General features: G+C 44.6%; 1 protein-coding gene across 2 annotated transcripts in view; it reads right to left on the bottom strand.

The window, feature by feature from the left end:
* The window catches only part of ATG4C (autophagy related 4C cysteine peptidase), a 297,476-nt gene that overhangs the window by 76,067 nt on the left and 204,539 nt on the right, over positions 1 to 16,870 (bottom strand). For both annotated transcript variants that reach the window (XM_086953509.1, XM_086953515.1), the window contains exon 7: positions 13,580 to 13,701. In XM_086953509.1, coding sequence (XP_086809635.1) covers positions 13,580 to 13,701 — 122 coding nt within the window. The remainder of the gene's footprint in view (positions 1 to 13,579; positions 13,702 to 16,870) is intronic.

The following is a 16,870-nucleotide window of genomic DNA, read 5'->3' as shown; positions in this document are numbered from 1 at the left end:
TGTGGTGGGTGCCATTTTGTATCGAACACTCGGCATTTGAAACTGACGACCCCGGGCTGCTCCCGAGAGTACGAGTGATCACCGTCACTACACTGGACTCGTGTGGGTGTTGGAATGGAGTGTGCTGCCCCTGTGCCCCCAGCCCGGCTCTACTGTGCGGAGCGGCGATGAGATGATCGGCTGTCCACAGGGGATGTCGGCGGCCAGCCTCGAGAACTGCTCCATGTCTGTGTGCCTGATGTGCAGGGAGCTGCTGCATCCCCTTTTCCTGAGGCACCATTGCGGATTGGCGATGTTCTGGGCGCTCTAGGTGCATTGAGAGCTGTCTTACGTGATAATGCCCAAGAGCTGGGGGGCCGACTGGACGCCCTTTCATCTGATATGCCCTCGACTGGCCAAGTTTGCTTTCGAGTGCGGGGCACTGTGCCACACCCTGTAACCGACTGCTGTGGATTGCCTACCCAGATGTACACGGAGGCATTGAAGGTACAGGATCCTGATTCGGCCGCGGTATTGACTGTATTGGTTGGGGAGAGCCCTGGTGTTCGTGGACTTATGCGGTGGCTGGGGAATCGTCTCCGGACATCATGTCCGGCAGCTCCTTTGTGGTCTATTGGCGGGACTCACTATCTTCAACTGGAACTGATACTACTGCTTTGGCCGGCCGATCTCGGAGGATTGTTGTTATGCGTTGTTTCTTTTTGTATTAACGTAGCACGCATGGCTTCGAATTGGACAGACTTTGGTGGACGGCGTCCTATTCTGCTGTGGTCATCCCGTCTGCTCACTCCGTCCATGATGGCCACTGTACAGCTGGACCTTGTTGACACATCGGACCGTAAGGGGCAAGGTTGAAGATGTTTTCTCTTTTTTGATTGCTGACGCTGGCACTGCTGGGACTATGATGGACAAACGGGGTAGTTGAACGTTGATTCTATATCGGTTTGGGGGTCCGGGGATGGCGGCCGTGACTGCACATGTTGATTGTTTTGAGTATATACGTTTGGCCCTCCTCCGGTTCAATAGGATTCCTTTTCTCTTCTTCCTTTTATTTCTGCTTCTATATTTCGGGTACTCTTTTTTGGGCGACAGACACACTGCTAGGGGGGGTAGGCCATAGCCTCTGCATGCGTGTAGGGTGGGAGGAGGGGGGGGGGTTTATTTTGTCCATTTTCGTTTCTATGGGCCTTATTTTTCTCTTTGTTCTTAACCTTTTTCTTTTCTTGCTTCTTCCTGGGTCAGTGGGATAGGTCGGTGTTAGGTGGGCAGCGACCGGCATGCAACATATTTTGTGACTGTTTATCCTTTTGTTCTGTCCCTATGCCGCCATTTTGATTATGTTTCTCTGCTTGTTGGAGTTCATCTGGTAGACGTTGCCCATTCATGTCTTCGGTGGATTGTATGTACTCTGATCCTTCTCAGTTCATATACTTTCCTATATATTTTAACTACAAAAAACTTTTAAAAATGAACCTTAAATTCTCCTGTTTCTCGGTAGTACTTAGAAATCCAGTGTAACTCAGGTTGATTGTTCTTTTGTACTGATGTGCTACTGAGTTGAAGTATAGCTTACTTCAATGCTCATAAGTATGTCGAGGCCGGCCGGATGGTTGTAGGCCCGTATTTGTCTTACGATACTGCGCAATAAAGGTTTTCAAATTTTTTTTTAAAAAAGACTACCACGTATGGCGACCCGTTGAAGCTGAAACGTTTTTTGTATTCACACTCTAGCGAAAAGATGGATGTTGCTTCTTCATCGAGCTCTAAGTAATCTTATATTCTTGCAGTGTTGTTAACTTATTGTCTTGTTTTTACAGTTGTAGAGATGTACTGGTTTTCACATTATTCATTGTATGATATACTGTGAGTTATTATGTTTAACCTCATAATTCTTTTCTATTACACAGATTCTTGCCCGGCTCCTTTGGCTATCTTTCCTATGTTTGTAAGGTCCGTCGGGTTCTCTCCCTTCCCTCATCCTCCCCTTTGAGCCATGGTCGTCCCATCGTTCTCGTGGCCTCCACCCTCCCATCCTGTGTTTGGTTATGTTCCAGATGTTATGTAAGTTTTTTCTCTTTCCCTTTTTCCTAGTGTTTTTTGCCATTTTGTCGAGGTTTATTTCTTGGTTTCCTATTCCGGATCCTCTTCTTCCCTCCTCTTTTTGTTCTTCAGATTTTTATGCATTTTTGGTTGTCCATTATTCCATTCTACTGTTAGCTTTATACCTCTTCTGCTTTTTTCTCTTTGACCATGCGTTTTATGCATCTACTGACGTTCCGCCTTTTCTCCTTTGTATTCTGATGTTGCTTTCTTATCTCTCCTTCTTTGACCTTCCTATACGTCTTTTCCTGTTTTTTTTCTTTTGGTTCTTGCACTTTTATACTTTTTTCTCTTCTATTAGATGTAACTTATATTCTTTTTTTCGTTTCATTTTCTTTCTTTTTTCAGTCTCCTTTTCATTTCTGTCTTCATTCTAGATTTCTCTGGTATTTCTCAGATTTTGACTGTTATCTCTTTTTGATATCTATGTTATGGTTTCTTTTATCTTATCATTTGCGATACCCATGTATGATTGTTTTCTGTTATGCTCATAAACACCATGATTGGTTTTTCATGTTTCATTTTTACCTTGTTATGGTATGCCGCTGACAATTGTTTCCTGGAATGTTAGAGGCCTTCATTCACCAATTAAACGACAAAGAGTATTATCCCATATTGCCAAACTTAATGCTGATATTGCTTGTTTACAAGAATTTCACCTCTCGGCTGAAGAATCTGCTAAATTGAAAAGAGGTTGGGTGGGAGAGGTTCACTTTTCCCCAGGGGATGGTAAACGAAATGGAGTAATGATTTTATTTCATAAGTCGCTTACTGTTAAAGATGTTTCAAGCTGCTCTGACGACTTAGTTAGATGGGTCCTTGTTAACTTGTTTAATCATCAAGGGTATATATATAATATGTGAATATTTCTACGGACGGCTCCTATTTTTTTCAGGCTCTGAAGGTTTTTGCACCTCGGGTACTTTCTCAGCCAGTCTTGCCAGCTTCAACAGAAATATTGTCCCGTAGCGTATTTTTTGTTTTCAAAGGCTCGCAACCGGCAATGTGGTCTCTTAGTTTTCACAAAGTACGGAGTGTTGATACCTTTGTCAAGCAGCTTGTGTTCATTATAGCCACAATCGCCGTAGTTATGCAGCTTTTCCACGCCAATTTTACAAAATTGGAGTACAGAATTATGTGGCCAAATTGACTAAATTGCACGGCTAAGAAAGACCAATTATGTGGCTTATAATTCCGTTACAGTAACTCTTAAGAACCACATGGTATTTTTACATTCTTTTTAAGTTTGAATGCCGTTCTGTGAATCTGCATGTATGCTAATAGTGAACAAATTACAAAGAATGTCTAAACTCAGTGAGCAACATTTTTTAACTTGCCATTTTCTAAAATATTTTTACAATTTATGCATCATTTAATACATTATATCGTGCGTGCTGGACATTAAGCACACAGGACCACTGATGCACAATGGTGCTTTTCCAGTAGCGTGCGAGTATGGTGTTCCATTTCGGTAGCCCTTCCCTCAGCAAAGGAGTCTGTGATGTAATTTCTTACTGCCTCTCGCCATCGATGTTTCCTCATTTAACTTAATAGAGGTTGTTTGACCTCCCTCAATGACATCCATGCACAATAGTACAACCTCTACCACATGTCCAGTTACCACTTGAGAATGTAGGGCACATGATCACCTTTATCTCAGCTACAAGGGCACAAAGAAGCAAGGTTAACACACCATAATGCTCTAGTGTAGTGTCTGGTCTGTGGCTCCTGGGGCTCCCACAGCGGTTTGCTGGCAGGAGTCTCCTTGGGTGGCAGCTGAATTCTTCATGGGTCAGGTTATTATTTCCCGCCGTGCTTTCGCTTGTCTACATTTGCCGGTCTCTGCACATTTCCCTGCCACAATACCTTCATTGCAGCTGCCTTTTTTCTACACCCGCTGTGCCCCTCTAAATCTGCTTCGAGACCAATATAACAAAATGTTATAATTGCTCCACAATATGGTGCTTTATGTGAAAAAAAACTGTTCTCTTTTATATATTACTTTTGTTTCAACAAATTATGCTCAGAGCATTCGCATAGTCAATAGGTCTCGCTTTTGGGACCTTATAAGTATTTAGTTATGCAGCACAATATCGTTGGTGCAACAACATCAACTGTTGCATGACTAAACATTTATAGGGTCCCAAAGGCAAGACCTATTGGCTATGCCAATGCTTGTTTAGATCGTGTCAGTGTGACATCCTAAGTGTGACAGGTATGTCCAGACGTGGGTTCTGTGCTCACTGCTACATTTTAACTAAGCTGACACCCAACCGAAAAGGCCAAATAGACCAGGTCCGGCCTAGGTTGCTTGCAGTTAAATTCAGAGGGATCCTGGCTTGGCAGTTCAGGCTCGACTGTTCCTACAGGAGCAGGACCAAGACGAAATTGAATAGGGCTTATTCCTGTCTGGCTGGGATGGCACAGTGGGCAAAGTAAATGCTGGATTGGGATGCAGCCAGAGGTAAATACCAGTGACGAAGATTAACACAAGCATTCAATCCAACACTTTTTTTGCATTTAACCCTATCTACTCTGGCGGGTGGTGATATTTCTCTGGATCTATATAGGAGACACTACTCTATGTACATGCAGTGAAAACAGCCTTATCAAATTATTAGCCTACTTTGAATGCTAATATAAGGTGAATCATCTGAAGATCAATGTCCCAAAATTTAAGGTGCTGGTGGTCGACGGGCAGCAACATATCTGAAATAAACTAAGGTTAAATGGGGTGCCATAAGAACAGGTTGTTTACTTGTGTGCCCACCTCTTGAATACAGAAAGACCCGTTGTCCAAATGGCAGGAACAACTATTGGTTGGCTGTCTGCTTTTATTAGAACATGTGGGACTGCACTGTATCTGCTGCATTTACAGGGTATGCGGCCGGTTTAGTTTTAAGTGCACTTTACGATGCAGAGAGTGGCAGCTTAAGGGTTGATTGAAATAGTTTTCTAAAAATCACTGCTATAGCTACCTCAAGCAACCCCAGCTTCCCCCTCCCCAATAAGAACTGTTTTAATGGAACATTATGTTACAGGATACTCTGCATCCACTCATATACCGGATTTTGGGTGTGTTTCAACCTCAAGAGTGCTTTAGATCTTGGTGTGCCAAGGATTTTTTTGTGTTTTAAATGTTATGTCTTTCTCACACCAGATGTTTCATCTTTTCATTGGTCTTCAGGCTATTTTAATGTTTTAACGTTCAGATTATACTCCATGATCAAACGTCTCTTTTTTAAGTCTTGCTTTTTATTCACTTTCATTGGTAAATCGCTCCTCTTCACGTCTTTGGCTCTTAATTCCACTTGGTGTAAAGTGTTCTCTTGATAGCCTCTTACTGCAGTCTGGATAGGGAAGAATTCACCATAACACTGCTCTACCTTCCTAACCAGGGACAAGATGAATTCCTTCATAGCCGCCACCTATGACCGGACAACCTTTGAAAAATGCATCTCTCTACAATAGCAAGCAAGCAAGTAAAAATCCTCCTACAGGAAAACAGTCCCACGGGATGGACTTCATCACAAAAAGGAATTCTTTGCTAGGACTACAGAGGGCAAGGCTTATTTATGGAGGAAATGCCATCTATCATAATGGTCTGGTACTTAATACCAGACAATTTTTTACATATGTACTCAAACCATTATCGCAGCTGCTGGAGAGGATGTGTAGGGGTTGGCAACAGAATATGTACTTGCACATTTGGTGAGATTATCCCTCTTTCAAGCATTTCTAGACAGACATTCTCAGTGCTATAATAAAAATGGGGGGATTCCGGGGAAGTGGTCACACTCCAGGAAAAATAGTGCTTCACCTCATACCTTTAGAACCAGGGCCAGTTGTTTTAGGCCTTAAACCAGATGGGTGTGATTATCTTTGCATACTTGAGTGACACCTTGTATTTCAGCTGCTGGATACGGTTAGACGTAAAGACACAAACTGGTAAAAGGTAGATGCTCAACTGCATCCACTGTCAAAATAATTCCAAAGATACTGGGTCAGGATGGCTATGCACTCATGTCACATTCTTGTAAGTAGCGTACTCAGTAGTTCTTGAGGTGGTGGGGTCTTCAGATTGTCCGACAATCACACTGAAATATCATGTTAATCATTATATGGGAGCAGTGCATGTGGAGGCTTAAGGGCCAGTAGAAAGGGAAATGAGTGCGGATTCTGAGAGTACCTAAAACACAGTTTTTTGTAAAATAACCATGTTTTAAGACCTTCAAAACAGAGACGAGAATGTGTGTGTACGGGTTTTTAAAAATTACTGGTGGAATCAAAAAGACATCTTACTATACCCTACTGAAAGCTCCTGTACCCGACTATTTATTAAATAGTACATTTATTAGGGGATGGGGGTGTAACACCCTGAGGCTACGCCCCTGGTCAAATTGGCGAGTGAAGGGGAAGGACAATTTCCCTTCAGCGTGGCCTCCTGTTCTACAATACATGGAGGGAGACTGGAGAGAAGTCATCTGTCCACCCAACGAGGGACCAACATCTGTTTGATTACTAATGTATGCTCAGCACACTATACCCTAAAAAACAGTTTTAAAAATATCTTGATTTCTCATTTTGCTTCTAACATGGTGCTGAATTTGAGGGTTTGGGGGTGGTAGGGGTGGCATAGCTTAAGTGGTGATGGAGCAGGGGAGTGACACATTTTTGTGTGTACCCAATGCGAAATTAAGCTCCCATAACCATAACATGTATTAATCGTGTGAAGTGTTTGAACTAACCAACAAAAAAGAAAAGCACACACAGAAAAAGTACACGTGGGAAACTAACTTGCTAATGTTGCAAACCTTAACGTATTAATCATGTGAAAATGTCATACTAATATTGTGCAGTAATGCTTTTAGTTAAATAGAGCTATGAATTTTGCTTATTGTGAGTATTTTCGTGGCAAAATGAACACATTTGGTAAGCAAACATTTGTTGTAAATGCATGAATGGTAAAAGCATGTTTTTTTTTTAATGTTTGGTTAAGGTAAGTATGGGTATAGGGCACAGCTTTCCAAACTTTTCATGTTGGTGACACACCTTTTTGTGAAAAAATGTTCAGGGACACAGTAACGCGAGAGGGTGCAGCGAGCTATCCCGAACCACCCGCAACCCCACACACACAACCCAACACACACAAACCCCACACACACAAACCCCAAACACACACAACGCCCCTACACACACAACACCCACACACACACAACCCCCACACACACACAGCCACCCACACACACACACAACCCCCCACACACACAACCCCACACACACACAACCTCCCCACACACACAACCCCCCCACACACACAACCCCCCCCCACACACAACCCCCCCCACACACACAACCCCACACACACACAACCCCACACACACACAAACCCACACACACGCCCTCACAACCCTCTCACCCCTCACGCACCCTCACCCTCACACACCCACCCTCACACACCTCACCTTCACACACCCTATCTCATCTTCCCTCACCCTCACACACCCACCCTCACAACCCCTCACCCTCACCCCCACCCTCACCCACCTCACCCTCACACACCCACCCTCACCCTCACACCCACACACCCCCATCCCCCTATCCCACACCCTCACCCACCCTCACACCCACACCAAAAGGCACTTCTTCCTTACTTCACTGTGCCTTACTATCCATCTCTGTCTCTCTCCCTTTCTCCTCTCTCTCCACCTTTCTATCTCTCTCTCCATCTTCAGTCTCTCTCCCTCTTTCCGCTCTCTATCCCTCCTCTCTTTCTTTCTCGGTCTCTCTCTCCATCCTTCAGTCTCTATCTTTTCCTCTCTCTCTTCCTCTCTCTGGCTCTCTCCCTCAGTATCTCTCTGACCCTCTCTCTCCATCCTTCAGTATCTCCCTCTCTCCTTCTCTCTTCCTCTCTCTCTCTTCCTATCTCCCTCTGTCTACATCCTTCAGTCTCTCTCCCTCTCTCCCCCTCTCTATCCCTCCTCCTCCTCTCTCTCGCTCTATCTCTCGCTCCGTCCTGCAACCTCTCTCTCTCTCTGTGTTTCTCGCCCTGTTTATCTCTCTCCCCCCTCTCTCCATCCTTCAGTATCTCCCTCTCATTCTCTCTCTCTCTCTCTCTCTCTCTTACTCTCTGTCTTTCCCATCTCTCTCGCTCACTCTCTCCCTCTATATCTCTCACCCCCCCCCCCCAATATCTCTGTGGCACCCTTTCGTCGTTACTCTTCTCTCAGGAACTTTTTGTGAGAGCCGCCCCTGGAAAAGCACTGCCTCTGCTGTTTGTTCTTTAGAAGGAGCCGTTGGTTATGATATAATTGTTAAGTGCAAGTACTGAGAAATAAATTCAACAAAATTGACAGAAATACAATTATATGCAACGTTTTGTAAATAAATACGGAGGTCATAAGATAAAAAGCCCATGGACCTGAGGCTGGACAGAGGTCCCGAGTTTTTTAAGTAATAAGATGCAGCGCCTTGAAACAGTGCGCCAAGCAGAGACTCCTTCGGAAACTGCTCGGAAGCTGTCACTGCCAGGTGTCTGACAAGAAGCAGGATCCCTGTTCGCAGCAGCCGGTACCCCCGGCCGGACGAGGCTGGCGCTTGGCATGCGAGACTGGTGCCTGCAGGGCCCAGGGTGGAGGGATGCGCTACAGAGCATTTTAATAGCAGCAGACACCCCCAACCTGCGTCCTACAACTCAAACTCCCAGAATGCATATAATATTGGAATCATACAAGAACGATTGCCTGGTGCCTAAACAGAGTTTTAAAAGTTCGACAATTTAACTGGGGAGCAGAGGCGTCTCCGTGGTCACTGCACGCTTCTCTTTCCTCCGCTGATGCTATGATGCGTCACTGAATGCAAGAGCATTCGCCCTAATCTGGCCTCAGACGTCATGGACGCGTGACACACTCTCAGGTGGGAGACGACAGTACAGTGGCGCGACACACACTTTGGAAAGCTCTGGTATAGGGGTATATGTTTTGGGGTCCTGAGGTATAGGTTTTGGGGTGTTTGGGTACTTTAAGGAATCAGATATAGTTTTGGGTTATGGGGTACAGTGGTAGTTTTAGGGTTTAAGGATAGGTATGGGTTTTGGGGTACAGGGGTATTTTTAGGGTTCAGGGCTAGGTTTGGGTTTTGGGGTATAGGGGTATTTTTAGGGTTCAGGGGAAGGTTTGGGTTTTTGGGTACAGGGGTATTTTAAGGGTTCAGGGGTAGGTTTGGGTTTTGGGTAAAGGGGTATTTTTAGGGTATATTAAGGGTTCAGGGCTAAGTTTGGGTTTTGGGGTACAGGGGTATTTATAGGGTTCAGGGCTAGGTTTGGGTTTTGTGGTACAGGGTATATTTATAGGGTTAAGATGGGTTAGTGTTTAAGGGTGTTGGGGTATTTTAAGGAGTATGATTATGGGGTGCAAAGGTATTTAAAGGGAGCAGGGTGGACACCGGAGCAGGAATGTACAGAACCTGGGAAGAAAAAACAATGAAATATTGGGCACAACCCTCGCTTTTTTTCGTAATCCCGCACACGCCCACGCCCCCAGCACACGCCCACAGCACACGATATGAGACATGGCATGTAGGGCGGAACGTACCACACGCCCCCAGCGTTTGTCACGCCCTCAGCACACGCCCAAAACGAACACATTTGGTAAGCAAACATTTGTTGTAAATGCATGAATGGTAAAAGCATGTTTTTTTTAAATGTTTGGATAAGGTAAGTATGGGTATAGGGGTATATGTTTTGGGGTCCTGAGGTATAGGTTTTGGGGTGTTTGGGTACTTTGAGGGTTCAGATATAGTTTTGGGTTATGGGGTACAGGGGTAGTTTTAGGGTTTAAGGATAGGTATGGGTTTTGGGGTACAGGGGTATTTTTAGGGTTCAGGGCTGGTTTTGGGGTATAGGGGTATTTTTAGGGTTCAGGGGAAGGTTTGGGTTTTTGGGTACAGGGGTATTTTAAGGGTTATGGGGTAGGTTTGGGTTTTGGGTAAAGGGGTATTTTTAGGGTTCAGTGCTAGGTTAGGGTTTTGGGGTACAGGGGTATTTCAGGGTTCAGGGGTAGGTTTGGGTTTTGGGGTACAGGGTTATTTTTATGGTTCAAGGCTAGGTTTGGGTTTTGGGGTACAGGGGTATTTTTAGGGTTCAGGGGTATGGTTGGGTTTTGGGGTACAGGGGTATATTAAGGGTTCAGGGCTAGGTTTGGGTTTTGGGGTACAGGGGTATTTATAGGGTTCAGGGCTAGGTTTGGGTTTTGTGGTACAGGGTATATTCATAGGGTTAAGATGGGTTAGTGTTTAAGGGTGTTGGGGTATTTTAAGGAGTATGATTATGAGGGGCAAAGGTATTTAAAGGGAGCAGGGTGGACACCGGAGCTGGAATGTACAGAACCTGGGAAGAAAAAACAATGAAATATTGGGCACAACCCTCGCTTTTTTTCGTAATCCCACACACGCCCACGCCCCCAGCACACGCCCACAGCACACGATATGAGACATGGCATGAAGGGCGGAACGTACCACACGCCCCCAGCGTTTGTCACGCCCTCAGCACACACCCACAGCACAACGCAAGCACGCCCACATGGGACTACTTTGCTGGCATGCTTCTTTTACCTTTTAAATGTATATGATGGGCGTCTGCATAGCCTATGTCCTTCTGCTGCAACTACCCTTTCCAACACAGTATTGGGTGTTGTTATTGGTGCTGTGGTTCCTGAGATTACCCACCTCAAAGGTTTGGGCTCTCGCTTTATTATATTAGTATAGAAGATATGGATGAATCTAAAGACAGCAGAGACACCCATATATGCATATGTACATAAAGTATAGAATTTAAAATATTAGATTGATAAGGTACTCCGCTGTCCGGCAGCTCACCTCTAGTCTCACTGATCTTGGGAGCAGTGTGATTTGTGTGTGAGTGACTCGCAGTGATATGGGTCCCACCGACGAGTGAAGTGTGATAGCTCCTGAGTATTTATTGATGGTTTGGAGCATTGTTTGAGAGCAGCGCTGGATCAGTGGGTACAAAAACTATGGATCTTTAACTATTTCTAAATTTAGGTATTATAGCAAACCACTATCATTGATATTTTATGTCGGCTAAACCACTGCTTGATGCCTGTATTTCTATACAATAATAATAAAGAGGTATAAAAAAAATTAACTCAGCATGGAAACACACTTAACTCATTTTAGAGCCAGTCTTCCAAACTGTGGACTATAATGAACTGATAAATTACAAGTAGTGACCCACACTCGATAGGAAAAAAGTGAGAAAGGGCCTCTCAGCAGGTACCTCTCCTTACTAGACCTATTTCTGTGTAGACCTGGGCTCCCAGCTTTTAGTAGTGTAAGAACCTTGCCAAAAAGACTCTTGAAGAAAGGAGGGCTCTTTGTTTTGAACGTGCTTTCACTTGGCGTTCTCTCACTTGGTCTTTGCATATGTAATCTGGCTAACAAATATTTTGAAATCTGATCGCATTCACCATTTTAAGTTGTGCTGCACTGTTAGTCTACCTACTGTAAGATATATTTTACCTTGAAGTCTCTAGAATTACATGGCATTTTGTACACCTTCTTGCAATAAGGTGCTGAAGCATTTCTTCAAGCTGCATAGAAAATAAATAAGGACACAGATAGCACATACGTAAATTGACCATTGCCAGGAGTATTAGATGTGACTCCTGATTGGGTTACTGCTAGCTCTGTGTGATTGCTTGTGACACTTGGCTGATAAACCACTTGTATTTCGCATGTCATGGCTGTGAGTCAGCAATGCAGAAGCAGAACGAATTCCTCCAGACCTGTCTCCAGCAATAGGATCCCCAACTTGCTTTGCAGTACTGATGCGTTTTTGCAGGTTTGCAGGTGGTGGAGGGAGGTTCGCTAAGTACACTAGAGAAAGATCCCCCTTTAGTTCACCAGCACCTACGTCTGCGTTCAGTGAGGGATGGACTACATTGCTGGCCTTTAGAGCAAGGAAAGCAAGAAAAGTGCCCATCAGCCTCTGACTGGATCAGTGACAACTGCAGCTTTAGCTGCAAGACACGAGGCAGGGCCGTTGAACAGACCTCATTGTGCCTGCGATACTCAGGCAGACCCTACTGTGGAGAATGTCTCTTGAAGCCCCTGCACAAGAAGAGCAGGTTGCTAGAGGAAGCTTGGACGATAAATATGAAAAAGTCAACATGGCAGGCAACCACAGTTTGCCATATAAAGCAAATTCTGTATCTCTTGGCATCTCCCAGTCTGTACAGAAAGGGGACCTGGTGTTTGCAACAACACGTCATCAGAACACCGTAATTTTAAGCGGGCCTCTTTTTAACGGGACGTTCCAATGTGAATTTTTTTCTGAACGATTGACTACTCAGTTGAAAACATGCACAATTTACAGGCCAGATACACGATAGAGTGAATACCTTTTCACAGCGACACTGCATTGTGCATTTCCATTAAGTATGATGGTCTGCTTTTGATGCATTGCTTTGCGGTTTTAAACTCTAAAGATATGATATGTTACTCAGTATTAAGTGTGCACAATGAAATTCCCAAAGCACATGAAGTACTGTAAGGCATGTTCTCAGGACATTTTATGCATTCTCTTTAAATAGTCAGTTTGATGTGAATTTGAGGTACAGCACAGTTCAGAATTTGCTGGTAAATGTGTATAGTTTTCAAGTTTGTCACAGCTGTAATATGGGCTGAAACTGAAATGTTAATCTGAACTGAACTTACCTTCGAAATGCATTGGGCTTTCTGAATATATTATGGGTCACAACAAAGAACTAGTAACATTTCAACCTAAACAGGGGGTAATACTAAGTGAATTATAAGGGAGTTTGAGAGTTCTCGAAAATGTCACCTGAGAACTATGAATATGCTCAATCTCATAGGCGACAAAAGTATTCCTAATGGTAGCAAAAGGTGCATGGGTGCTATGCAGATCTTTGATGGTAGGAGAAACAGAAATCAGGATAAAGAACAGGGTAAAAGCAAATGCAAACTCACGATCAATAATGCAAACAATATAATGTCCACCTCTAGCGACAATAAGAAGTTATTAAGGAGGTCCACTTATCTCTAGAACGTAAAATCTAGAGCCAAGTTAGCTAAAAAATCATTGGAGCTAAGTTAGGTTACAGAAACCAATTATGGGTTACGGGAACTCATTATGGGTAGGCACCTCTAGATTTGATCTGAACTACAAGTTTCCCAGAAACAACTAGCAGGAAGGGGGGGGGGGGGGGGACAATACTTAAAAAAACTATTCTACTAACATGATTATCTAGACTAGACACAGGAGACAGATTTGCCACAGAAAGAGTGGGCTCTTATTTAAATTTTATGAAGGAATAGATCGAAGTTATAATTTAAAGCATACTGTCCTGCTGCATAAAGGATTGCTTGAACTGTATCAAATATGGAGTTTAGAACAAACAGACTGATGCTTGGCATTTGGTTTTGCATATTCTGACAATACCTTTACAAATTCAAAATATTCCAAGTTGGTTCTCTCTCCCCCAAGTCTCACTGGAACTAAAATGATAACAGCCTTCTCGGATCCAGAAGAACACTGCTTGTCAAAGACATCCCCACTGTAAACTAAAAATGAGACAATGAAAACACACACATTACCAATGTAAACATACCAATAACACCTTATTTATGTATCAGTACAAATACAGGGGGACAGTAGAGTCTAAGAAGCTCTTGTGGGCTGTAGAAGGATGGAGATGATAACGTGCTCTACAGGTTTGTCGGCTGAACTGACTTGCTTTCTGGGGATTGAGGGGATCAGTAGAATGTCAATACTAACTGGGACCAGTATGTATATTCAGTCTTTCAAATGTTAGGAATGCTGAGTCAGCACTTCAGGTAAAGGTAATTTTGCAAAGAAACAATTCAGCACTGTTGTTCAGTGAAAAACTAGCCAGAGCAAAAACACTGATATTTGAGGATGAATGGCGTTGGATTGGTGCCTTTCCTGTGACCCTTCCTCAAGTGCAACATATGAACCAAGATTAAATTATAATAAACAGTTACGTAAATTCATTAAAAGTGAATCATATTCCATTAAAATATACATTTCTTGAAAACCTCAATATGACGTATTAAATAAAGGAATAAACAGATGACCACCACCCCTTGCTCTCCACTTTCCGAACCCAAATCGCTTAACATTTTGGATAAAAATGAATTACATACTTTGTGACGAAAAGAAAATCCATACAAAGTCATTGCAGATACAAATTTGTTGCTCGAAAGATCAAATCTCAGAACCCTAAAGTTGTTCTCCCTCATGCCTTTCTATCAAATGGCGTTTCATGCATCCTTCCTTAAATTTAAATCAGGTTGCCCTATGGCCCCCTGTTGAATAGTGTTGGAACTGGCCCTTCTTGCAGGGTCATCCCTAAACTTTTTGCTTCTTCTTCCCTCATTTTTCCTGACCCGTGGCTGTTGGCAATAGGACTCTGCGCACTTTACCACTGCTGATCAGTGCTAAAGTGCCTATGCTCTCTGTGTAAATTGTTATCATGATTGGATATACATGTTTGGCATATTTGTATCACCATTATGTCCCTAGTAAAGTGCACATGGGTGTGCCAGGGCTGGTGATGACAGATGCTATTAGTGGGCCTGCAGCACTGATTGTGCCACCCACATGAGTAGCCCTAAAATGGTGTCTCAGGCTTGCCACTGCAGTGTCTGTCTGCAGTTTAGAAACTGCCATGTCCTCCTGGTCAGTGTCCCCACTGACCAGGCCTAACCCTTCCCTTTTTGTGCACATCAGTCACCCATATGAAAGGCCCAAGGTACCCCCCTGGGCAGGGTGCAGTGTATGTAAAAGGTAGAGCATGTACTAGTGCAGGTGACATGCTCTGGTAGTGAATTACAGCCATTTTCGTTTTTCACTATTGTAAGGCTATCTTGCTCCATAGATTGCCATGGGGGATGCTGGCTACAGTGGCTTCCAGCATTTCTTCCCATAGGAACAAGATAGGACATAAGTATCTAGTATCCCTGAACTCAGAATTTGATAACACATCTTTTAGGAAAGGTTGTTTTTAAATCCTGTGTTTGAGAACAGCACTTTTAGAAAGTTGCTGTTCTCTCATCTGACCCTTCTCTGTGACTTGGCCTGTTTGCGTATTGACTGTCTGGTTTGAGAGTGACAGGAGCTGGGGATTCCCCAGAAGGCTGGCTGAGTCAGCCCTAGGCTGAATGACTGCATTTGCAACCTGAGTGGTGGTGGGAGGAGTTAGCACCTGGGCCTGAATAGGGCTGTGCTTGCCTGCCACAATGCTGGCTCCACCTCCTGCTGGGCGGCGGACGACCCTGCCACTCACTCTGAAAGGAAAGGAGCAGCCAGGAAAACAAAGTACTCAGGAGACACCCAGAACTGGTTCAGACCGGGCTCAGGGCCCACTTGCACAAAGAGAACAAAGACTTTTAGGAGTATAAGAACAGGACCCCTGACAACAGAAAATTAGATCATCCTGGAATCAAGAAGGAACCTCTGCCAAGGAGAAAGCTGATTCTGAAGAAGGAAGACTGTCCTGCTGTTGCTCTGCTGGACTGACCTGCTGTTGCTTTGCTGCCAAGGAGAGGGGAAGGACTTTGCTGTGTGCTGTGTCCCCTGTCTTGAAGGAATCTTCAAGGGCCTGAGAAGAGCTGGCTCCCTGTTCTGAAGTCCCAGGAACAAAAGGACTTCACCCCCAGCTTCCCTGAACTCTGCTGAGAGAGTTCTGTCCTTCCTAGAGTGCTTGATCCAGTTGTGGGGCCTCTGGAAGTTGTACCTGTGCTGGGAAACTTGAAACTAAGCTTGGAGACTTTTGCATTTGAAAAGTGTTGCATCGCTCGCTTGCGGAGCCCATCCCCGACAGTGCGAGAAGTTTCCCGCCACTATGAAGGTAGAGATCGTCACAGCGCCCGACGCCGCTGCCAGAGCCGTCGCATCCTTTGTTTGCGGGACGCACCCAATGCGGGAAGCCGAACATCGGTGTGAGTGTCGTGGCAGAGCCTGTCGTCGCTGGGTGAGATCGCCGCACTGCTTGCTTGCGGACCGCATCGCGTCGCTGCGAGCATCGTCGCAGAACCATCGCATCGAGGAGCTGCAAGAGAGAGGATCCCCGCTGGACCGCGCATCGTCGCAGCACCTACGAGATCATCGCATCGTGCCCTTGCGAGAACAAACTTCCTACGGAACCTACGCACCGGAATCCATACAAGTGGCCTTCCTCCCCATACAGACCGGATTCGTCGCAACACACCCGCTGCTGCAGCGGGGCTGTCTCATCGCCTCCCCAGGGTCTCAGGAGCAACGCATCGCTTGTTTTCCACCGCACCAGCTTCTGCTTGTGGAACTTTGTCACAACTAAAAGGTACTGTGAGTAAAGGTGACGCAACTGTGAACTTTTCACGCATCTGTGGATTATTTTATCGCAACCTAAAGAACTTGCATTACAACCTTAAGAACTCTTTTGAAACCATATTCTTGAGCTGTGTATGTTTGGATAATTGTCGTTTTGGTCTTGTGTAGTTTAGATTAAATACCTTTATTTTTTTAAACTGTTGTGGAGTCAGTTTGTGGTGTTTTCACTGTGTTACTGTGAGTGTTGGTACAAATACTTTACGCATTGCCTCTGGTTAGCCTAGACTGCTCGTGCCAAGCTACCTAGAGGGTGAGCAGGGGTTATCTCAGAGGGTTATCTCCTTGCCCTGTCTAGAAGCAAGGGTCCCTATTTGGACAGTGGTACCTACCTCTGCCAAC

Source organism: Lissotriton vulgaris, chromosome 1_1, assembly GCF_964263255.1.
Source record: "Lissotriton vulgaris chromosome 1_1, aLisVul1.2, whole genome shotgun sequence".
In the NCBI taxonomy this organism is placed as follows: domain Eukaryota; kingdom Metazoa; phylum Chordata; class Amphibia; order Caudata; family Salamandridae; genus Lissotriton; species Lissotriton vulgaris.
Note: the sequence above shows the minus strand (reverse complement) of the source record. Positions and strands in the feature narration are given on the sequence as shown.